At 43.3% G+C, this 24,150-nt stretch overlaps 3 protein-coding genes across 5 annotated transcripts in view; 1 reads left to right on the top strand and 2 right to left on the bottom strand.

Annotated features, from left to right (window-relative positions):
• ASB8 (ankyrin repeat and SOCS box containing 8) overlaps positions 1–12,395 on the bottom strand; it is a 32,059-nt gene extending 19,664 nt beyond the window's left edge. Inside the window, exon 1 of the mRNA XM_077870303.1 lies at positions 12,244–12,395. The gene's annotated coding sequence lies outside the window, so the exon portion shown is untranslated. The remainder of the gene's footprint in view (positions 1–12,243) is intronic.
• A 641-nt stretch (positions 12,396–13,036) lies between these two features.
• On the bottom strand, positions 13,037–14,933 carry LOC144296919 (uncharacterized). The gene is made up of 2 exons (XM_077870306.1): positions 14,061–14,933; positions 13,037–13,523 (listed from the first exon to the last, which is right to left on the bottom strand). Exon 1 carries the CDS (start codon positions 14,611–14,613, stop codon positions 14,086–14,088), a length of 528 nt encoding a protein of 175 aa, XP_077726432.1. The 5' UTR covers positions 14,614–14,933; the 3' UTR covers positions 13,037–13,523; positions 14,061–14,085.
• Positions 14,648–16,928, top strand: CCDC184 (coiled-coil domain containing 184). Of its 3 annotated transcripts, none has more exons than XM_077870295.1 (2): positions 14,648–15,583; positions 15,823–16,928. In XM_077870295.1, coding segments are annotated over exons 1-2 (474 nt in total). In that variant the 5' UTR covers positions 14,648–15,111; the 3' UTR covers positions 15,825–16,928. The 3 variants fall into 3 exon arrangements, with proteins under 3 accessions (XP_077726421.1, XP_077726420.1, XP_077726419.1); XM_077870294.1 differs by having other exon boundaries at positions 14,652–15,583; positions 15,895–16,928; XM_077870293.1 differs by having other exon boundaries at positions 14,654–16,928.
• The last annotated feature ends 7,222 nt before the right edge of the window (positions 16,929–24,150 follow it).

Below are 24,150 nucleotides of genomic sequence, written 5' to 3'. Positions count from 1 at the left end.
TTGTTTACTGCAATTGGAAGAATTTCTACAAGTGTAAAATAAATGAAAAAGTTCAGGAACTTGTTGCAAAATATTCATTAAAAAAATGAGTTGAAATGTGCCTACAATGTGGCACATTCAAATGTGCCTCTGAATAACAGAGGCCAAAGAGTGGATTAGTAAGACAGTTTGAAGTCAAACCTCTTATATAAAGTCACTTTTATCAAAGAAGTATTATATTGTTTACATAGTTTTATTCAGTGATTGTATTGAATTTAAACATGTAAAATATTATTGTGAGTCAAATAATATCTTGATAATGTGGCACAAATGTTAAAGTTTAATATTGAACAGAATCATAATTATCAAATTTTAAATTTTTAAAAATTTTCACAGGAGGAAATATAGTAAATTATAAACTACAGAAGAAAAGATTAGAGAGCTTAAAGGCCTGGAAATAGGAACTATTTAAAATGAAGTATAGAGAGAGAAAAAAAAGAAAGGATCAGAGCAAAAGTGATCTGTGAAATATATCAAGCAGTTTAACACACATGCAACTGAAGTTTCAGGAATTGGGGGCTAAAAATATATTCAAATAAAAAGTAATGGCTAAAAAATTTCCAAATTTGAAACTTCTGAAATCTAGTCAGAATAAACTTAGAGAAAACATGCCAAGGCACATCCTAATCAAACTGCTAAAAACCAAGGGTAAAGAAAAAATTTCTAAAAGTAGCCAGATAAAAAAAGACACATTACATGTAGAGCAAGGATTGGCAAACTATGGCCCATGGGACAAATCTGGCCCACTGCTTGTTTCTGTAAGTAAAATTTAGTTAGAACACAGCCCCACAAACTCATTTATGTATTTGCTAGGGCTGCTAGCCCTTGGCAGAGTTGAGTAGTTGCAACAGCCTAAAAGGCTTTTATAATTTGCAAAGCCTAAAGGATTTACTATCTTTCCCGAAAAGTTCGCCATTCTGCTATAGAGGAACAAAGAAAATAGCACCAGCAGATTTCTTATAAAAGCTACGTAAGACAGAAGATAAGATCAACCCCGAAGTTTTTACTCAGAAAAAATATCTTTCAAAAACAAAGGGAAAATAAAGACTATTTTAAACAAGCAAAAGATGAAATGTTATAAGGAAGCTCTTCAGGCAGAAGAAAAAAAAAACATGAAAATTTGGATCAACACAAAGGAATAGAGTGTGAGAAGTGATAAAATGTAGGTAAAATACAAATAATATTTTTCCCACGTATTAGTCTCTTGAAAAGATAAACAACTACAGTAAAAGTAATAAAAGCTCAGTTGAGATTTTAGCATATATAGAAGTGATATATGACAACAAAAACATAAGGATATAAGGGAGGAAGGAAATGAAAAATGTTATACTATTTGAAGGTTGGCTATGCTAAACTGAAGTGTATATTACAAACTCTGTAGCTCCACCATCTCACACAGTAGCTGGTTGCTACATGTGGCTATTTAAATTAAAATTTGAGAAAATTAAAAATTTAGTTTTTTAGTCATACCAGCCACATTTAAAGTATTCAATATCCATATGTGGCTAGTAGTTACCATACTGAGCAGTGCAAATTAGAACAATTCCATCATTGCAGAAAATTATTTTGGAGGGCACCTGGGTGGCTCAGTGGTTGAGTGTCTGCCTTTGGCTCAGATCATGATCCCAGGGTCCTGGGATGGAATTCCGCATCAGGCTCCCTGCAGGGAGTCTGCTTCTCCCTCTGCCTATGTCTCTGCTTCTCTGTGTGTCTCTGCCTGTGTCTCTGCCTCTCTCTCTCTCTCTATCATGAATAAATAAAATCTTAAAAAAAAAGAAAAAAGAAACAGAACAGATGGGACAAACAAAACAAACAGCAAGATGATAGATTGAAGACCAATCTTGGGCAGCCCCGGTGGTGCAGCGGTTTAGCGCCACCTCCAGCCCAGGACGTGATCCTGGAGACCCGGAATGAGTCCCACATCGGGCTCCCTGCATGCTGCCTGCTTCTCCCTCTGCCTGTGTCTCTGTCTCTCTCTCTAGCTGTGTCTCTATGAATAAATAAATTTTTTAAAAAAGAAAACCAATCTTATCAATAATTATAAAAAATGTAAGTAGTCTAAATATCCCAATTATATGTAGAGACGGTTAGGTTGGATAAAAAGTAAGACCTAAGCATATTCTAAATATAAAGACATAAAAGGAAAAAAATGGAAAAGCTATGCCAGGCAAACACTAACAAAAAAAGCTGAAATGGCTTAACATCAGACTAAATAAATATTGGAGCAATGGATATTACCAGGAATAAAGAAAAGCCATTTCATAGTGATAAAGTTGCCAATTCAGCAAAAGGACACCCTAATCCTAAATTGTCAAACACCTAATAGTTTCAAAATGTAGGAAGCAAAATCTAATAGAAATGAGAAATAGATAAATCTACAAATACAGTTTAAATCCAAATATTAATGTATTGATATTAAATATAATTAGACTAAATGTTCTAGATAAAAGACAAAGGCTGCCAAATTGGATAAAAAGGAAAACAAAACAGAATCTGACTATATTCTATCTACCAGAAATATACTTAAAACTTAAGGAAACAGGCTGAAAGTAGATGAATAGAAAGGAATACATCATGCACCCCATTCAAAAGGAAGCAGGTGCAGCTATATTAATGTCAGTCAAAATTTAAGACAAAAGAATAAGAAAACAATCTAATAATGAAGAATATTCAATTAACTAGGAGTTATGACAATTAAAAAATTTAGATTACACTTACAACAGCATCAGAATATATAAAAAATAGAAAAAAATTATCAGAAGGGTAAATCCACAAATATAGTAGAAGATTATAATAGCAACTTGTTGGTAATTTGTAATATAAGTAGAAAAATCACTATAGAAAATTTTTATAAACAGTTTATAAATTTGTTTAAAAATCTGTACTAATATATCTAAAACTTACATCCAAAAAATGCAAAATATGGGCAGACTGGGTGGCTCAGCAGTTTAGTGCCACCTTCAGCCCAGGGCCTGATCCTGGAGACCCAGGATTGAGTCCCACATCAGGCTCCCTGCATGGAGCCTGCTTCTCCCTCTGCCTGTGTCTCTGCCTCTCTCTCTCTCTCTCTCTCTCTCTCTCTCTCTCTGTGTCTTTCATGAATAAATAAAATCTTAAAAAAAAACCAAAAAAAAACAAAAAATGCAAAGAATATATTCTTTCATTTATATATACAATCATTATAAATAAAGACTTGTATATTAGGCAGATTTCAACAAATTTTGAAAAGTTGATACTGAACAGGAAGTATTCTTCAACTACAGTGAATTTAAGCTATTAATCAATAATAAAAAGACAACCAGAAAATTCTCATGTTTGGAAATTAAGAAATGTGAATTTATTCAACAAATATTTAATGCATGCTTATTATGAGACAGGCAGTGTTCTAGGTACTTGGGATTGTATCAGAGAAGATAATAAATAGAAGTTTGACATACCAGGTATTGGAGAGAATATAGGGTAATGAGAACTTTTGCCATGCTGATGGAGTATGAATTATTACAACACTTTTGAAAGCAATTTGATGTGTTCTAGTAGAGCTGAAGATAAACATACCCTATGACCAGCAAATCCACCCATATGTATAAACTTTTGGAAAATTCTACTTTAGAAAGGCTTGTTATGCATATCGAGAGATATGTACTAGAATATTCATAGCAGTATTGCTAGTAATAACCTAAATTTGAAAACAACTGAACTGTCCATCAACAGTAGAATGCAACTGTAAAACAGATATTTATGCATTGCGGTATATTCATATAATGGAATAGAGAAGAACTATGAAAATGATGAAGCACGGGTCCCTCAAGAACATTGATAACTTTTACAAATTTAATGGTTTGAAAAAAGAAGCAGGACATAAAACACTAAAAAATAGTGTGATTCTATTCATATAAAGTTCAAGAGAATAATGTCATTATGATTCCATATACATGTTTGAAAATAGGCAAAGTCACCCTATATTGTTTAGAGATGTGTAAATATGTGATAAACTATATAGGAAAGTGAAAATTATTATCATGGCAATCAAGATAGGGAGTTCCCATAGGAGGGAGAGAGCGTGGCAGTGGAGGACTTTGGGGAGGGAAGATAATTGTCATATCTGTTTCCTAGATAATGATTATACATCTATTGCTGTTGTTCATTAAATTGTACATGTATGGCTTATTTACCTGTATATAGTTTGTTATATTTCACAACTGATGAAGGCCCAAAAATAAAGGTAAAAAGGCATAATGTCAAGAAAGACATTAACATAGAGGACAGTGTAAATAAAGGTATGGTGGCATAAAAGTGTGCTGGGTGGATGGGAACTACAAACACACTTGTGCCTCTAGAAGGTTAACAGTGGAGTAGAAAGTGCTGGGAAAAAATGAGGTTGGAAGCTATGGAAGCCTTTTGTACATTTAAGCTGGGCTGTGAGAAGGCTCAAATCTGAATTTTAGGTAGATTCCTCTAAATGCTGCAGGGGAGAAGGATACCCAGGGAAGAGAAAGAAGGGAAGGGGCAGAGGAAAGGCTGAGAGAAAGGAGCTATTAGAATCTTCTGGGCAGGAGATACCAAGGGCCTGAAGTATGGTGTCACTTACAGAAATGCAGAGGAGGAAATGGATTAGAGAAGTATATGTGTACATTCTGGTAATCTTCCTATTTTGAAAAACACAGTCACTCCAGGGCTCTTTCAACTTTGGGTTTGTGGTTAAAATGTGGGTAGTATGGTGCCAAGATATCACAGAGCTAGTCTCAAGCATATATAAATCTATTTCTTTCCAAGCTAAACTCAGACAAGTAATACTCTCCCAGTTTTCAAGTCCTCCAGGCAACTGAGGATCCTTCATCTCAAATATCCATCACTCTCAAGAAGCCCTTTAGGTAGTATAGACATTTTAACAATGTTTGTTCTTCCAATCCACAAGCATAGAATGTTTTTTCCATTTCTTTGTGTCATCTTCAATTTCTTCCATCAGTGTTTTATAGTTTTCAGAGTATAGATCTTTCACCTATTTGGTTAGGTTTATTCCTAGGCATCTTATGGCTTTTTAGTGCAATTGTAAATGGGATCAATTCCTTGATTTCTCTTTCTGCTGCTTCATTACTGGTGTATAGAAATGCAACCAATTTCTGTACATTGATTTACACCTGCGACTTTATTGAATTTGTGTATAAGTTCTAGCAATTTTTTGGTGGACTCTTTGGGGTTTTCTACATAAAGTATCATGTTGTCTGCCAATAGTAGAAGTCTGACTTCTTCCTTGCTGGTTCGAATACCTTTTACTTCTTTTTGTTGTCTGATTGCTGGGGCGAGGACTTCCAGTGTTATGTTAAATGATAATAATGCCAATGGACATTCCTGTCTTGTTCCTGACCATAGAGGAAAAGCTCTCAGTTTTTCTCCATTGAGGGTATTAGCTGTGGGTCTTTCATATATGGCCTTTATGATTTTGAGGTATGTTCCCTCTATCCCAACTTTGTTGAGGGTTTTTATCAAGAATGGATACTGTACTTTGTCATATGCTTTTTCTGCATCTATTGATCATATGGTTCTTATCCTTTTATTAATGTGGCATGTCACATTGATTTGCAAACATTGAACCACCCTTGCAGCCCAGGAATAAATTCCACTTGATTGTGGTGAATAATTTTTTTAATGTACTGCTGGAGTTGATTTGCTAGAATCTTGCTGAGAATTTTTGCATCAATATTCACTAGGGATACTGGCCAGTATTTCCCCTTTTAATGGGATCTTTGTCTTGTTTTATAATCGAGATAATGCTAGCCTCATAGAATCTGCACATTTAATGCAATCCCTCTTCAAATACCACCAGAATTTTTCACAGAACTAGAACAAACTATCCTAAAATCTGTATGAAACCACAAAAGACCCAAAATAGCAATCTTGAAAAAGAAAAGCAGAGCTGGAGGCATCATAATTCCAGACTTCCAGGTATATTACACAGCTGTCGTCATCAAGACAGTATGGTGCTGGCACAAAAACAGACACATAGATCAATGGAACAGAATAGAAAACTCAGAAATGGGCACTCAACACTATGGCCAACTAATCTTCAACAAAGCAGAAAAGAAGATTCAATGAAAAAAGACAGTCTCTTTTAACAAATAGTGTTGGAAAAACTAGACAGCAACATGCAGAAGAATGAAGCTGGATCACTTTCTTACACCACACACAAAAATAAGTTCAAAATAGATGAAAGACCTAAATGTGAGCAGGGATCCATCAAAATCCTAGAGGAGAACACAGGCAGCAATCTCTTTGATCTTGGCTGTAGCAACTTCTTACTAGACAGGAACATTATCAACAACAGCCAAATTATGGAACTAGCCCAAATGTCCATCAACTGATGAAAGGATAAAGATGATGTAGTCTATATATACAATGGAATATTACTTAGCCACCAAAGTAATGTAATCTTGTCATTTGCAATGACGTGGATGGAGCTAGAGTATATCATGCTAAAAAATACGTCAAAGAAAGACAAATGCCATATGACTTCACTCATATATGGAATTTAAGAAACAAAACAAGATGAACATAGGGGAAGGGCAAAAAGAGGGAGGCAAACCATAAGAGACTCTTAAGTGTAGAGAACAAACTGTAGAGAACGGAGGGATGGGCTAAATGGGCGATGGGGATTAGGGAGGACACTTGTTATGAGCATGGGGTGTTACATATGTGACGAATCACTAAATTCTATGCCTAAAACCAACAATACCCTATGTGTTAACTAACTAGAAGTAAAAACTTGAAAAATGAAATAAACAAAAAAGAAGCCCTTTAAAAAGACTTAAATGTATCATCCTGCCTTTTGCCCTCACAGGGGATCAGGGAATGATGCTGCTGTCTATCCTCTGTGCTAGGTTGTTTCAGAGATAAAAATCTACTGAGAGGGCAGCCTGGGTGGCTCAGCAGCTTAGCGCCTGCCTTCAGCCCAGGGCACGATCCTGGAGACCCGGGATCAAGTCCCACATCGGGCTCCCTGCATGGAACTTGCTTCTCCCTCTGCCTATGTCTCTACCTCTCTGTCTCTCTGTTTCTCATGAGTCAATAAATAAAATCTTTTTTTTTTTTAAATCTACTGAGAAGTTCTTTCTAGCCTATCTTCCTCTCTCACATCTCTGTTGATTACTTCCTTTCTTCCATTAGACCTTAGATTCAGATAATACTCCAGCATCACCTCCATGCTTCATCTCCAAAGAACCTTTCTCCATAATCACTCTTTCCAATGACAAGAATTTCCCCCCAAACACTAATGAAAGTCCGTAAGTGTGAAGCAGAGGGGACTTATGTCTCACAGACCTCATTACAATTAAACACCCGGAATTTCAATGTTCTAACCATGTGAAATTGTGGGCAGTTTATTATCAATCACACCTGGAGGTGCCTTGGATGGTTCTCATTATTCTGCAGAACTGCAAAAGCCGGTATTGCCATTGGTAAGAGGGAATTAATTTTTAATAACACAAGAAGCAACTGGAAGCAGGTGTGTGATATAGTGATGGATAAGCTGGGATGATGGGAGAATGGATATGTGACTCAGGATCACACTTGAGGGGAAATGAGTCCTGGTTTGGTATATTCATTCTGGTACTCACCAGTGAAGTCACATAAAATTGCCCTCTGCTTCTTAGAGACCCAGACAATACTGTTGAGAATAGAAAGGCCTTACTGAAATTGTTCTACTAAGGTTGTTTAGGGACTAACTTTGACCTCTGGAATATTGTTTTTCTGATCCATGGTTGATTTTTTTTTAAGATTTTATTTTTTCATTTTGATATGTAGAGAAAGAGAGAGTCTGAATGGTGGTAGGTGGGGGTAGTAGAGGGAGAAGCAGGCTTCCAACCAAGCAGAGAACCCAACTTGGGGCTTGAGTTGGGACTCCAGGGACTCCAGGATCATGACCTGAGCGGAAGGCAGATGCTTAACTGACTGAGCCACCCAGATGCCCTTGATGTTTGGTTTTAATTTGGTTTTGCTATTCTAGAAAGTTTTATCCTTAGATCTCCTTTGTTATGTATTTGGTCAATCTGGAGAATTTTCATTTTTGTTTGGTTTGGTTTTAGAACAGAAGTAGAGAAGGCACAAGCAAGGGGCAGAAAGCAAGGGTCAATTTTATTGCAGTAAAAGGTACCCTGAACTAACATTACCCTAAATTACTAGCCTACTAGTTCAGGAACTCAAAGGGAAGAGAAACACTAGCTTGTAAAGCACAGTAACCTTCCTATTCATAATACCCTTGTCAGTTAGCTACCAATCTTATAACCAGTAGTAGGGCATTTTTTTTAACCCGTCTTTGGTAGATTAAGAATATAAATCAGGAGTTCTCCCTAACATATAGGATGGGGATACATTCTCAAACAACACTGATGGGGGGTGGGGAGAAAGCATGCAGTTCTCTGACTTTGAGTTCTGACTGAAACTTGGCTCCACTATCTTTGTGACTTTGATGGGGAGGGTGGTAGTATATACCAACGGGGGTTCCAGTGGGTGGGCAGGTGATAACTCTCATTTCAAAGCCATAAGCACTTTCCTGTTTTACAAGTAGATACTTCTGTGTGTCTTACAGTAAGTATTCCTTTTTTTTTTTTTTTTAAAGGCCACTAGTAGGGTCATTTAATTGTGTGAACATAAGCTTTAAATCACTAACGTAGATGGGTGAAACCAAAGAAGCTACGCTGCTCTCTAAGATAAGACAGAGTTGGAGCTCTGCAGCTACATGTCCTTAAGGGAGATGTTTCTTTTTCCTAGATATGGATTCAGGCTTCATTCATTCATCTATTCAGCAAATATTTATTGAGCACCTATCATGTGCCAGGCACTATTCTAGGCTCTGGAGATATCAGAGTGAATAAAATCCAACATCTGCCCTAATGGATCTTATGCCCTATTTGAAAGTGAAAGACAACAAATAAATAAACAAGTAAAATATAGTGTAACAGATATTGACTGTTCTTCTCCCTGTGGAGAAGAGTAAAGCAAAGAAAAGGGACTGGAGAGTTCTGGAGTAAAGGGGGATCCTTGTGCCTTCAAGAAAAAAAAGCAGGTGATGACTAGGTGGCTCAGTGGTTGAGTGTCTGCCTTTGGCTCAGGGCGTGGTCCTAGAGCCCCAGATGGACTCCTGCATCTGGCTCCCTGCGTGGAGCCTGCTTCTCCCTCTGCCTATGTCTTTGTCTCTCTCTCTGTCTCTCATAAATAAACAAAATCTTTTAAAAAAAGAAAAAAGAAAACAAAGCAGGCATAAGCATCGTGAACTTATGGATGACCATAGAAGATGGAACTGTTTTCACATAAGACTTTTATTTAAAACAGGGGCTTCAGGGTCTGTGTGAAAAAGTTGGGAGAAAGACCCTTCTCCTCACTTCTGCTTAGATCCAGCACTGCTGCAGTACTTTGAAGATGTGGATCACCTTCTGGAAACCCAGTCTGGGAAACCATCATGAATACTAGTGTGGTCCCCATTTGTATGTATTGAATAGAAGCCCAGGGCACCTTCACAGTGGCTGCTAAACTGTAGCTGGCAGTGCCTTGGTCATAGCAAAAGAGATGTGGTAAAAACTATTCTTGATAGTATTGTTAGGGTGTCTAAGAGATTTGGAGAGAGCATAACTATATGTGTTAGTAAGAATGAGACCCACAAAATTTTGTATGAATTGTCTACAATAGAATACCTTAGACTCCCTCAACATATGACAGGAGAGAAGAGGCCTGGAAATTTGCATATGTCAGGATATAGGAACACTGAATTTCTAGAAATTCATTTAAATGGAAGAGCATATTTCACTCAGCATATGAAATAAGTCAATTGGAGAAGGACAAACATATGGTCTCATTCATTTGTGGAATATAAAAAATAGTGAAAGGGAATAAAGGGGAAAGGAGAAAAAATGAGTGGGAAATATCAGAAAGGGAGACAGAACATGAGAGACTCCTAACTCTGGGAAACAAGCTAGGGTGGTGGAAGGAGAGGTGGGCGGGGGGTGGGGGTGACTGGGTGACGAGCACTGAGGGGGGCACTTGACGGGATGAGCACTGGGTGTTATTCTATATGTTGGCAAATTGAACACCAATAAAAAATAAATTTATACAAAATAAAATAAAATAAATGGAAGGGCAGACATACCCGAGTCTGTGCCCTGTCCAGATACTTGGGATATAATTTCCTCCAAATTGGACTGATACTCTCTGGGAGAGGCAATTTGTCAAGCAAAATTGTCCCATGGAACCAAAAATTGTGAGTGGCCTTCAGTGGTAAAGCATTATCAGTGCCTGATGACGGTTGGGACTTGGGGCCAAACCAGTCCCTGAGCTGATGGCAACTTTCTGGGCGGGAGGGGCGGGGGCACAAAAATATATAGAAAAGATGGAAGGTACATGAGGCCCTGTTACAGGCATCAGAGTTGGCTCCCGAGCTCCAAATGCCAGTCTGTGGCCAACTACCCAGCAACACTTGGACTGGAACTAGCCCTGTCAGAGTAGCATAGGATAAATGATTGAATGTACACTGAGGAAAAAAAGCCTCTGCAAGTGCTGACACAAGTCATGCAGAAAGGGGAGATAGGGTGAACACCAGCACGACAGGTTTAATTGGAATGACAGGTGATTTTCAGTGGAAATTCAGACTGTGTAAGAAGGAATTCTCGCTTTGAGTAAAGTTAATATGGAAGAGAAAGAAATGTGGGGGGAATGGCCTTTTTAAGACTCCTAAAAATGATTTGAGGGCACAGACAAAGCAACTGAAAGTCTTGCTCGGGCTCAAGTGTGTGTGTGTGTGTGTGTGTGTGTGACTTCATGGCCATGTCTATGACAATAGTACTCTGGAGACTGTGGACAGTTGGACACCGTCTCCAGCTAGAGGCTCATAATGGTTCAGGGTCCTTGCAAACTACCATGTCCACTTCTCTGTACAAGGGTAGAGGAAATGAGCAAACAGGTTGTCTGTAATACCAGGCAAAGCACCCTCTCATGATGAGAATATTTAGTCTATGAGACAGACCGAACCTACAACAATGAGTATTCTCAGTCTCTCTTGAACCTCTAGAAAAAGACCCCTGCCCATGACAGTTGGTGCTTTCGCTACCAGTGCAGAACGGAGGGCAAAATCAAAGATGCTGAAACAAGGACAAAAGTTCCTTCTCAAAAAAGAAAAAGAATACATCCAAGAGGTGAAGCAAGCAGGCGAGTGAGAAAGCAAGGGCCAGGCTTGAGAGAAAGTATGGGAGTGTCTGCAGTGAAAGGAGAGAGAATGGCAGCTACAGCTCTGTCAGGATGTGTGAGATGAGGAGAGGAGGAGGGAAGAAAAGTTTAAGATGTTTTGCTCTGTGCTGAGAATGTGAATTCCTTTAGAGTTTTCCCAGAGATTATAATAAAAATAAAGTGCTTTTAAATTCTTTTGGGCTGTTGGATGTGTTTCTTTGAATGTGACATCATGATGAGATGGGCTTCAAGGTAACTCCATGCCATAAAAGTTACATCTGGACAGAACTGTCTGGGATGGTTGGACGTAAGGTGTAGCAGTCAGCTCCACCTTGGTTTTGATCATCACTCTCCATCTGGGTCAAGGCAGCATCTTCATCCTGGCTGTTGGATTTATAGTGCAAAAAGTACACTAGCTATATAAAAGACAGACTGGAGAGAAACTGGACGCCAGAGAGGAAAAGAGCAGAAACTTCTAAGAGTCACCATTCTAGTGAGAATGTGATGGTTAGAACTAGGTGTGCCTGACAGAAATCTGTATCTGTACACTATGGAGTCTCTTTCCCACATTGGCTCATGAGACTGGAATGAAGGAATAGACCAGCTGGAGCAGTTCCCTGAAGATAAGAGAAAAGCAAGGAGCAGACGGGATTGTTTTTTTCTTGCTAGATGGCATACATGCTATGTGCAAATACGCTAATGACGTGGCCAGAGTACCCATTCAGCCCCCTTTTGCTTGGGAATGGATCCATTCAATAAATCCTAGGGCACTGGTGTCCAGAGATCCCGGCCCTGAAACCTGGCCAGCTGACAGAGGCTTCTTTGCTCCCTGTATCTGTCCCCTTTATTTTTCAGAGGCTAGACCCTCCTATTTTCCCTAGTCCCATTTCCACACAGAATTCCTAAAATGATCTGGTTCTGAACCTGATGCACCAATAGTCTCCTCCTCACATTTTCAAGTCCTGCTACTAGTCTACTCCCCCAGGTCCCACCTACCCTCGGCTCTCACACGTCTGACCTGGAACTTGACCGGTTCAGCCACACCACTTGATCTCTGCACCTGTATCCCATGTTCTTTCGTGCTTCTCCAAGATTTTCCTTCCCTCTAAGCTCAGACCCCCTGTACTCTCAGCAGACTTCCTCCCAGCACCTCTGGGCAGCATAATGTAATCTAATGCTGAAAGCCTTGACATACATGGTATCCTCAACAATAGTGGCAAAAAGCCCTGTATGATGACATAACCCAGCTCCTACTGTACAGGGACCATGCTTCATGTAAGAGTAAGACTACGATGGGAAGCCCTATATTAGGGACAGGGTCATTTTTATGGATAAAGGCAGGGACCCACTTGAAGGGTGAGATAACTGGCAAGATGAAATCAACCATTTGAAATACTGGTCAAGAATGTGAAGTAACAAACCCAGGCAAAAAGCCCAAAGTCCTGTCTTCTCTGGCTATAGCAGAACTCTCCAGGGAAGGATGAACCACGGGGTCAAACCCATATGCCCTGAGAAGATGCTTTCTATAGTATGAGGAGGAAATTACACCGTGTAAGCTCAGCTGTGTGTGTGTGTCTTGTCTCCATTTCTAGTTTTCCTATACTTTTCTTGTAAAGACTTTTTGTAAATACCAGCCCACTTCAGCTGTGCTTAGGAAAACCAAGGAAAAGCATTTCTGTCTTCTCCTGAGCTTTAGGAATAACCCATGGGGAACAGAGCGCCACAAGTTTGTGGAGTAAAGAAAGGAATGAGCAAGCAAATGGGATTGAATCATTCGTTTTAGAAAATATCATACTGCAGGGTTTTTAATTTGTTCACATATTTGTTCTGGGAAATCAAATTTCTAATGGCTGCAAATAATACTTTATAATTTCAGCCATCCCTTAGGTTAAACTTTCTGCTATTTAGGTTACCTCCCCACTAATTTCTATTTTAATAATAGTAGAATAGACATAAACCAAACAGTTCTTTAGTGCTATAGTGCTACAGAAGTTTCTCTGGGCCAGCCCCACTCTTCCTTACTGGAGGACACAACCGGGGAAATCCCAAGGTAACAAGTCGGCTATTGTTGAACTACTAGGGTACAAAACATCTCACGCAGATCTAGCTCTTCCCCATCTTGAAGTGGTCCAGTTTGTTTCTCCTCTTTAGATTTATTTCCTCGTACGAAATTCATTTTTAGCTCCTGACCGCCTGGCTTCTCCCAATTTGCTAGGGTCATTACTAGTGAGTGTGCTGCTGCCCAGGTGCTTCTGCTTCGCAACCTCAAGTCAGATCTGTGAACGTATTAAATTCAGAGTTTCTTCCTCCTCCCCTTTCCCACTCCGCTCCTCAAAGAGGGAAAGTCGTCACTTTTGTGAGGCACTTGAGGATGTCTGTGCAAGGACACTGGGCCCTGGGGGTGGGGGGAGGGGGACCGCCCTCACACACACTGTCCCCATCCATCCCTTTCACCCGTGAGCTGATGCAGTGTCAGGGTTAGAGATAATATTGTAGATTATTCAATCCAATCCCCTAACAGATGAGGAAAGTTATTCATCCAAGGTCTCCGCACTTGGTCTTACGGCCAAAAGGCCGAGAGAAGCGATACCCAAGGTCTCTGAATTCCAAGGCAGGAACAAAATCGGATTCAGGTCCCCTGAAATGGGCTGTGTGGGCTGCAGAGCTCTGGAGGAGGGAACAGGGGCGCCCCGCGGTTCTGGCCGAGGGTTCATTCAACCAACACAGAGAGCGTTTTACTTACTACGCGCCAGGCACTATCTTAGGTGCCGGGGACTCCGGGGTTGAGGGCGGGGAGCCGAGGATGCCCGCACCTTGGGGAGCTTCCGTCCTCGGGCCTTAAGCGCGGGCCTCCGCGGGCTGGAATCCTCCCCGCGCCCCGGGCCGCCCCGGCTGGCTCAGCTGGGAGGGAGTCGCGCGCTTCCTCCGCTTCCGCGCGGCCTGCGGCGGGGGGGGGCGCTGCAGAGGCCGGAGCCAGAGGCGAGGCCTCCGGGGCGCCCGCCCCGCGCTCTGCACCCCGAGGCCGGGCGGGGCCGGCTCCCGGGCGCCTCCGGGTCCTTCGCTTCGTGCGCGCGGCCGGGGGCAGAGCGGCGAGGCCCGGCGCTGGCGCCATCCTCTGACCGAAGGGAGGCCTGGGGGCGGGGGGGCTCCCAAGGCAGCGGGCGCCGAGGCAGGACGACGTCTCGTGACCCGGACGGAGGTCCCTGCCGCAGGCCGCCCGGCCGCGCTCCCCCCCGGGAGGCCCCCGCAGCGCCCCCGCCCCACTGCAGCTCCGCCGCCGCGCTCCCCGCTCGTCGCCACTTCCCGGTTGCCATGGAGACGCACGTCATTTACGTGCCGTGCGTCGCCTTGGAAACAGGGGCGCATCCGCGGCGCGGCTGGGAGGCCCGCCCCTGCCACTCCAGGCACGCTCGCGGGCGCCGCCGGTTCCCGGCCCGGGCAGTCCCGAGCGGTCCCCGCCGCCGGCCTCCGCGAGCGCCTCGGGGACCCCGGGAGCCCGCGGGCACTCGCCGCTCGTGGCGCCCGGAGGGCGGCGCTGACCCGGGCGCAGTCCGGGAGGCCAGGCGGGGGCGGGCGCTCGGGCCGCGGGGCGAGGCGGAGGGTCCGCGTGTCGCCGGCTCCTCCCGGCCTCCTCCGACCGTGCCGGCGCCCTCGCTCGGCTCGGGACTCGCCTCTCCCGTCGGCTCCCCGCCCCCCTCGGGAGCCTCCTCTTCCCTCGGCCCCTCCCCGCCACCCCCCCGGGGGCCTCTCCCCCTGCCCCGTCCCTCCCTCCCTCCCTCCCCCACCCCCGACCCCGACCCCGACCCCGACCCCGGGGGCCGGGCTGGACCGGACCCAGACGCCGCCGCCCGCTTCTGCCATTCAATGGAGGACGGTCCGCTGGAGATCATGACCAAGGACGGCGGCGACATGCCGGCACCTCTGGAGGTGTCCACCGTGCCGGCCGTGGGGGACGTGATCTCCGCGGAGTACAACGGCGGCATGAAGGAACTGATGGAGCACCTGAAGGCCCAGCTGCAGGCCCTGTTCGAGGACGTGAGGGCCATGCGGGGGGCCCTGGACGAGCAGGCCTCGCACATCCAGGTGCTCTCGGACGACGTGTGCGCCAACCAGCGGGCCATCGTCTCCATGTGCCAGATCATGACCACGGCGCCCCGCCAGGGCGGCCTGGGCGTGGTCGGCGGCAAGGGGAGCTTCCCGGGCGCCCCGCGAGAGCCGGAGACCCCTTCGCCTGCGATCGGGGACAGCGGTTTGCTGGGTCGCGATCCCGAGGACCAGGACGACGATGAAGAAGAGGAGAAGGAGACGCCCGGCTCCGCCACACCCACTAGTCACTGTGAGCGCCCCGAGAGCCCCTGTGCCGGTCTCCTTGGGGGGGACGGGCCACTTGTGGAGCCCCTCGACCCGCCCGACATTACCCTGCTGCAGCTGGAGGGCGAGGCCTCTCTGTGAGCGGACTCCGAGGGGCGCCACTTTCCCGGGCTGGCTTTGGGTTTCCGAGTGCATGACGCGAGGGGACTGGACGGCGCGGTGCAGCATGCTTCCCTCCGACCGCTGCTCTCGTGGGTCGGGCAGAGAGACTGCCTCGAGGAAGGATGCGTAGGGTGAAGGACCCTGGGAGCTCAAGGATTCTTTCTGCCTAACCAGGGGAGACCTAGCGAACGGCCGAAAGGTGAGGTTCCGGGAGAGGAAGCGCCCATCTCCGGACTCCCATCCATCCCCTACCCTGCCCATTCCCCCTCCCCAGCCAACAGGAGAACCCCTGAATTGTGTAAATAAAATTCTGCTTTTTCTATTCTGAAAAAGGACTTATCTAGGACTATGGCAAATAATCTCTAACGATTTACCTAGAAACTAAGGAGTTGGGGGTATTCTGTTCTGGCAACAGAAAATTTACCCTTCTGCTGAAATCCAAGATATTCAGCGCTCTGCAGAAGCCTCTCCCCCTCACAGATCTCTGCGGCTGCTGATTGGTAAAGGAAGCTTGAGGAGGGAACTGCAGCCCTAGGAATCTGGGTGAATGGGGTTCCGCGGGCCCCCGGGCTGGGAGGAGCTGGCTATGAATGTGCATGAAGACCTAATAGCTCAACCTCTAGGATTTTTGCATGCAGAGCGGATCCTGCCTTGTCACTGACTTCATCTGGGATTGCTTTATCCACTCACTGGGGCTTAGAGAACAAAGAGCCCAGTACACAGGCAGAGACTTGGGGTGCTCAGCAGCAGCCCAGATTTAGGGGACGTTTGAGGGACTCTTGGGGGCCGCAGCCAAAAACTGTCTCTCTCCTGGCTACACCCGCTTAACTTCAGTTCCTTTTCCTGTCGATCTGTCCCTGCCCGCTGCCTCTCGGTGTTGCCTCCATGATGTCTTGTGTGTGCTATGTGTGTCGACTTGTGTAGTAGTGTGTGAGCCCTGAGGGGCAGGGCTTGTGGCTCTGGTGTTAGGTTCAGGGGGCTTCAGATCCTTCTGTGAGCCCCAGGCTATCATGGCGCTTTCCCCTGTCCTTTCCTCTTTTCCCCACAACCAGGGCATGGAGCATGTGGCTGTCCTGAGGTTCTTAACTGATGTGCCTCCCTCCCACCTCTTCAAGTAGTGACTTTGTGTGCCCTTTCTCCTCCGCTGTGTATTCCTTCTCAATGCTTTCCTTGGTGTTAACCTTAATAAAGAGGCGTCATCTCCCCTCCTTGCTGACTGGTACTAGGGGGATGTCAGGGTGGGGCTTCTGGGCCCGCTACATGCTACATGGACCGGGGCTTAGGGGGGACTGCAGGGACCATGCCTTCCCTCCTCTCTCCTTGCCTCCAGTTCCAAGGAGTTGGCTGACCCTGCCCTGGTTGGGACACGCGTCGCCAGCTCTGCCTCCTTTCCCTTCCATCCTGGACTCTGAACTCAAGCTGGACGGGGGAAGGAAAGGGTATATGTTGAGTCTCCCAAACTAACCAGGGCTTTTAGTAGCAGAACTCCAGGTGTGCAAGTGACTTCTTTTCAGTGAAGCGCCTGCTCCCTCCCTGAGAGATGACTTCGAAATCTGAGTCCAGGAATGGCAGGCATGACACCTGTTCCATGGGAGGGTTAGGGGTGGGGTATTGTGGGTATTGTTCCAGAGGGATTGCCCAGGATCTCTGAGAGGAGAGTGACACATCACAAAAGAAAGCACAATAACTGCCTCAAGCCCCTAGTGGAGAATGCCAGTAAGGTATTCCCTGCGGAGCTCAGACTGACATCGGCTCTAGTCTGCTCCCTTGGGCCATGGAATTTCCTAAGGCTGCCCCAAAAAAATTGGGGAGAAGAATGTGCTGGAGTGCTGTGGTGTATGCATATGCGTGTGTGTGTGTGTGTGTGTGTGTGAGCACGCGTGCCTGTGGAGAGGTTTCAAAGAGCACCAGAATCACAGATCTGGGTTTGAATCTCAGTTCCAACACTGAATGACTGAGACTTGGTTTGCTGCTTGAGACCTAATTTCTGCAGGTGTAAAATGGGGACAAGAAGTTGTTGGGGATAAAAATATCTAAGACCTGTAGTAACTCATGTGCAAATGTTAGTTCTTTTAATAGTTAGTTCTCTTGGGATGGGGTGATGATGGTAGTGACTGGCTCCTCTGGGAAAACAAAACTACCTAATGAAGGTTCTAGAAGCTCTCTTTTTATATATAATCCTTCCCTGTCTAAAGAACTCTTAACCTTCAGGATAGTCAAATAAAGGAAGAATGACGAGATTCCCAAGGTGCTTTTCATCATAGATGTTGTGAAGTTATGGGCCAAAAAGGTCTTGGGGACTAGCCCTGTATAGGATGACGAGAGGAAGTTCTGGGTTGTGCAGTGGTTGGGGAATGTGTGTTGGGTCCCAGAGAGGACAGCTAAAGTATATTTGTGGGGAAGTATCCCCAAAGGCTGGGAGATAGTTTCCCGTTATAATTCCAGCATTCAGCACCCATAACAATGATAGCTATCATTTACTGAGCACTTACCAGGTGCCAGACACTGTCCAATTTTTCCCTCCAATGAGAAGAAAGCACTATTTTTATTTTCAGTTAACAGTTCCAGAAACAGCCGCCAAGACTTTCTCAAGGTCACACAGCTAGTACTTGGCAGAAACAGGACTTAAACCCAGGTCTTCTGACTTAAAGAACCTGAAATTGGAACCGCTGTGCTAACTGCTCAATTATTTAGACCCTCAGTTCCCTTATTTCCCCAGTCAAGCGTCTAAGAGTCCTAAAAAGGAAATGACATTAGTTTTAGTCCCTTTTCATCCTTAGAACAAGAAATTCCACTTCAAGGTTCTGTTACTGGCCCTTATCAAAGTCTAGTGGATGATAATATAATAATGGCCCCGAGAAGACGGCCTCCTAGATCTGCTTCTCGAGAGGAAGAAGCGACTGACCCCAGATGTTCCCCAGCACAGCTCCATCATTGTGCCTCTTTCCTGCTCCCTACAGCTCAGTTTCTGCAGAGTCTGACATGAATCCCAAGGCAGCTAAGCCCTTTAGCCTCCATAGAAAGGTCTGGTTGAGCTCTTTACCCTTCGGCTCCATTTCAGTTCCCCTTCCTATGCACTTTGTCCTAAATATGTCACGAGTCCCTTAGCTTAGGTCCTTCCAGAAGTTCTCTAGCTATTCCTCTCAAGTCCAGATAAAAATATCCCCAGAAAAAGCAATTCTTCAGCTCTTTAAAGTTACCTTCACCAGCATTTCCTAGGGGACCAGCACAGGTTGGTGTCTCATCACCTTATTTCTCCCTCTTCCATATCCTTCTCTTGCATTTCTCCTTTAGGATGCTCCTGATGAGTGAGGTTTTTTTTTGGTATACGTTTTTATTGGAGTTCGATATGCCAACATATAGCATAACACCCAGTGCTCATCCCATCAAGTGCCCCCCTCAGTGCCCGTCACCCAGTCACCTCAAGATAAGCGAGTTTCAGGTGAGATTCCTAACCTGGGACTCAGGGACAGGGTCGTTATTGAACTTCAGGGGGCCATAGCCTCTGGAAATTGAATGCAAAATTATAGAAGTGTGAACATTCTCTAGAGATGTCTGTTGTTTCAACTTAATGCTTAAAGGTAAGAATTAAGTAAAAAAGAACCACTGAGCTAAAGAGTAATGAGACTTTTTAACTTGAAGAATACCAAGCAAGAGATGACCCTGCTGAGCTGGCGCTGGCTGGCAGCCCTATGGCACCCCTGCCTCCCGGGGCCTCCTAAACACTTCCTACGGTGAATTTAAGTCTTCACATCAATCTGTTTATTCACCACCTATTCAACACATTCAAATTATATTGACGCCCATTAAAATATGCTAGTAATCCTGTCCCCCATCATTTCCAAGTCTTCTCGTACTTGGGAATTTGCCAGAGCACTGTTGATGCATAAGCGTGAGGAGATGAACCCCGCACCCCCAAAGTTTTGCACTGCACTTTATGTCTGGGCCTCATTTAACACTGCATGTGACTTGTCATAACTCTTTCCACTTCTGGCACTTCTCTGTCTCTTATCAGTCTAAGGGAAATCTCTCAGGGTTAGCTCTTAAACTCAAAAAGAAAAGACATACAACTTCAGAGAAATACACTACAACTTTAGCCTGGTACAACTAAAATCTGTTCTAGAGAAACAACTATTTTTATAAGAGAGGCAAAATGGTGTCTAAATATGCATTTTTATGTGGCCTCAGTCTCACTAAAGACTATGGTCTCTCTGCTTAACATGTGTAATGAAATGGTTCACCTAGAAGTTTTCCCAGAACTAAGGAACAGTTCTTCCCCCAATTTTTGTAATTTTATACTTCCTGCAAGATAAAAAACTGCTTGTATCTTTGAAAAAGAGGGTTTTCCTAGGCATCTTTCCACATGTACATGCCTAGGGATAGAAATTCAGCCAAGATACTGTGTGACAGTAAGAAATGATATAGAAGTATAAAAGGAGTAATTTTGAATCTTTTATCCCAACTACCATTTTCTCCCAGCTTCTATGTTGTCCCCGGAAGGTGGATTCCCTCACAGAAACACAGCCTTTCTGCTTGGAAGCACTGTCCTTAGAGAAGGAAGTCTGCTCTGTAAATGGGGCTGTCATGGTGCCACCTGGCGAGCAATAGGGACATTACATTACAAGGGGACCCTCGGTGAATTTATGGCTTTCAATTCAGCAAGTGCTACCAACTGCTTACTAAAAGCCTGGCTCTTTGTCAAATAGTGGGCATGTGTGTGTGTGGGAACAATAAATAGAATGTATTTGAACAATATAAAAACTGACTGCAATAAACTCCTGGTCTTCCCTGGCCTCTCACACACCTGAAATCCTGAAGATTAGTCTTCCTAAACCACAGCTCGGAACACACATTCTCCTCAGAAATCTGCATCATGTCTCTCTTACTTCCTGAAGTAAGTAAAATCCAGTGGTTGTAGGGAGCCAAGGTTCCCTTGGCTAACACCTTAGCATACTTTTTTTTTTTTTTTTTAACCTATACATTTATTTCCCAGGTACCTTTTCTAACCAACCATTCCATTTTTGGAGGCCTCTATGATCTAGTCAGCTAGATATGATTCCCTAGAGTACCCCAGTTCTTTGAAAATCTGGATCAGTAAGTCCCTCCTGACCCTTGACTCCATTTCTCTTAGTCATTCTTCCCAAATGCAGAGGAAGAATTTCTGCAGGCTTGGTCACCTGCACCAGCTTCTAGTGGGGTGTCCAGGAAGGCTGCTTTTTCCTTCTCTTATTCTACCTGCAAATGTTGGAAGTCCCCCAGAACAGTATGCACACATTTTTTATTATGAATTTGTGTTTTTACTTTTAGGAATTGGGTTCATTGCTTTCATTCAACTCTTAAAGGGATCTATAGAACAAAAAGTTACCAAACCCAACTGTCAAAATAAATTATTGACCATTCCCCAGAAATGCCCACGTTCCCACAGATTCTTTGTTCATTCCCTTCACTCTTCCTGCTCCATTCTGTTTCTGCCAGTTGGAATCCTACCAGTTATTTGAGGCTCTTCTCAAGTGCTACTTCTTTCATGGAGCCTTTCCTAATGTGATCTCTTCCTCCTTTAAATATCCAAATCTTTTGGGGACAATTATGGTATTTTTCCTTATTTCTGTTATTTATGTATTTGTTATTCTCCCTTCCAGAGTATGAATATCCTGAGGGCTAGAACTTCTTATGTTTATAGTCTCTTAAGTATTGACCTTATTTTACTGACTTTAAGGCACCATCAACTGCGTGACACATCACTCATTACTTTAGATACCGTTAAGAAAAAAATACAGCCAATTAAACCTTATCACTTTACTTTAAATTTTCATATGTTTAAAGAGCTCATGTAGATTTATTTAGAAATGGAACTTTTTTCTTTGGTATCCCTACAATGCACACAAATATAATTGAAAGTCACTATGGTATTCTTATAATTTGAGTCTGATGCTTATGAATCACTTTTGACTCAGGGTTGTTGATGTCTGTATTTTTCCAAACATTTCTATTCTCCGGGTCATTCTGAGTGTTAATGAAGTAGCATTTCTTAAAAAAAAAAAAAAAAAAAAAGAGCTTCACTATTGTTTCTGGCAATTTCTTCCAGGCCATAAATCAATTCTCCAAGTTTTAAAGCTGGTGCCTTTTAATCTTGTCAGAAAGTGTTCAAGGAATATAGTCATACAACAACCAGGACTAATATTCCTTCAAATGGTTGTTAATGGTTAATTAACAGAAACATCAATTGTAGAATTCCAGTCATACTACCTAGAATGACAACTAGGTTCTGGCATGTGTAGGCAGTGACAACTATGTTATGACTGCTGTTTGGCCAACAGTAATTGTAAGCTGATATTATTGATTATAAGACACATCCCATTTTAGAAATGCTAACATGGGGGGAGGGAGTATTTGGAATTAATGAAATTAGTAGAATGGGAACTTTCTCATAATAGGAAATATTTCAACCTTAAATGCTTGAAAAAGTATAGGATTTGAGAGCTGAGAATAAAAAAATATATTCCCATCTCTTAGAATCTTTAAAAATGTTACTGCTGAAAGAAATCTTACTGATGATCATACAGGCATTTTACATATAACTCAGATGTCTGAAGAGACTGCTTTGTCACTTAAAGTGTCTGATTAAAATTGGCCCAAATTAAAATGTCACGTTCTGGGAATTCCACAACATTCCATACAATTTCTATAATATCTTAGAGTTTATTGTGCTTCTACTTCTTTCTGTGGACTCCACACTCCTGAGTCCATACAAGCTGCCTCAGTTTCACTTCTTATCAGCTCTGGGACACATGAGACAGCCCTTTCACTGATTTCAATAACAAATACAGCCTTACTAGGCATTTAAAATATTTTTACAGATTTGAATTTAAAAAAATGGAGCAGTGATCACAAGGAAAGCTCCCACTGAGTTTATATCTTTGACAGGCTCCTCCACCCTATCCTGCCTTTACTCTCTTCTTCCTCCTGCTTGCTCTGAAGTAACAAGCAAATTATTTCTCTTGAGAATAGTTTCTCTTCCATTTAGTCCCCTCAGTGGGAGAAATTTACCTTATTTCCACTCCAAGTACTTTATAAAAAAGTATAGTCTTCTATAGTGAATATATACGATGTCATTGCATATAATTAAAAAATAGAGATGACATGCCCAAAATTGAATAGTTAATGATAGTATTAGGACCAAAACCCTATCTGTCTAAATTATATAAATCAGTGTTGGTTTTTTCCCCATTAAATGGTACTGCACCCTACTTTGCTATAAGTGGTTATAATATACTAAGGGAAGCTTATGGTGGCTCAGCTTCAAGAACAAAAAGAGCAACCCAACATTCTTTTTAGAGTAGGTAATTCTTATAAGCATGATGGAAGAAGACTTCCTAGAAGGGAACCATGACTGAGTCGATCTTCCAGCAAGTATTTACCAACTGCCTACCGTGTATCGTGGAAGATGGTAGGTACTGGGGTAGACTTTAAGAAGTCATGGTGTCTGCCCTTAAGTTGCTCACAATCTAATGATAAGAGAATGATGTGTTCTTGAATTGGGACAGAGTGCTTCTCAGACGATTGAAAGGAAAATCTGTTTTCTGTAAGCATAGTCAACTGAATTAAGAGTACTTCAATTTTAAAATGGAAATGTGTGTGTGTGTGTGTGTGTGTGAGAGAGAGAGAGAGAGAGAGAGAGAGAGAGTGCGTGCACACGCTGGGGCCAAGGAGTGGGAGAGCCAAGGTAAAAGAAAAGTAAAGAAATGCTGAGAAAACCCACAAAATTTTATACTACAGAGGACATCAAGTGTGACACTGGAAGAAAAACAGTAGCCGAGCTGGCATCTTATAATTCTCTGGAAAAAGTAAGTAGAAAGGGGCTGGGAAAAAAAAATACTTATGGTTTCTACATCAATGCACAAACTACAGGCAATGTACAAATAGAACTTGAGATTTTATACAATGAGGAAAATAATTTCTCACAGATATAAAGAAATTTGGTAGGATGGGACTCATGACTGGAACATGACAGTGAGAAAAGGTGTGGAACACTGTTCCAAATAAACAGAACAGGTTTTTTTTTAAAAATTATTTATTTATTTATGATAGTCACACACAGAGAGAGAGAGAGGCAGAGACACAGGCAGAGGGAGAAGCAGGCTCCATGCACTGGGAGCCCGACGTGGGATTCGATCCTGGGTCTCCAGGATCGCGCCCTGGGCCAAAGGCAGGCGCCAAACCGCTGCGCCACCCAGGGATCCCCAGAACAGGTTTCTAATGTGCAACTGGAAAGGAACTGGCAGTCATGTAATCCACATCACATGTCAATGGGGACAGAAAAAGCTTCTTTGCTGTGATCTACATAAAGTCAGCCCCTGCTCTTAGCATTTATAAAATTAAGAAGGAAAGGAGGAAGAAAAAATGTAGGGACAGAAGGAAAAAAAGAAGTAG

Source organism: Canis aureus, chromosome 25, assembly GCF_053574225.1.
Source record: "Canis aureus isolate CA01 chromosome 25, VMU_Caureus_v.1.0, whole genome shotgun sequence".
In the NCBI taxonomy this organism is placed as follows: Eukaryota; Metazoa; Chordata; class Mammalia; order Carnivora; family Canidae; genus Canis; species Canis aureus.
Note: the sequence above shows the minus strand (reverse complement) of the source record. Positions and strands in the feature narration are given on the sequence as shown.

What these genes read in the sequence shown, in the direction of transcription:
- LOC144296919 (XM_077870306.1), bottom strand. Translation starts at nt 14,613, where the DNA reads ATGCGCCCCTGTTTCCAAGGCGACGCACGGCACGTAAATGACGTGCGT.
- CCDC184 (XM_077870293.1), top strand. Translation starts at nt 15,112, where the DNA reads ATGGAGGACGGTCCGCTGGAGATCATGACCAAGGACGGCGGCGACATG.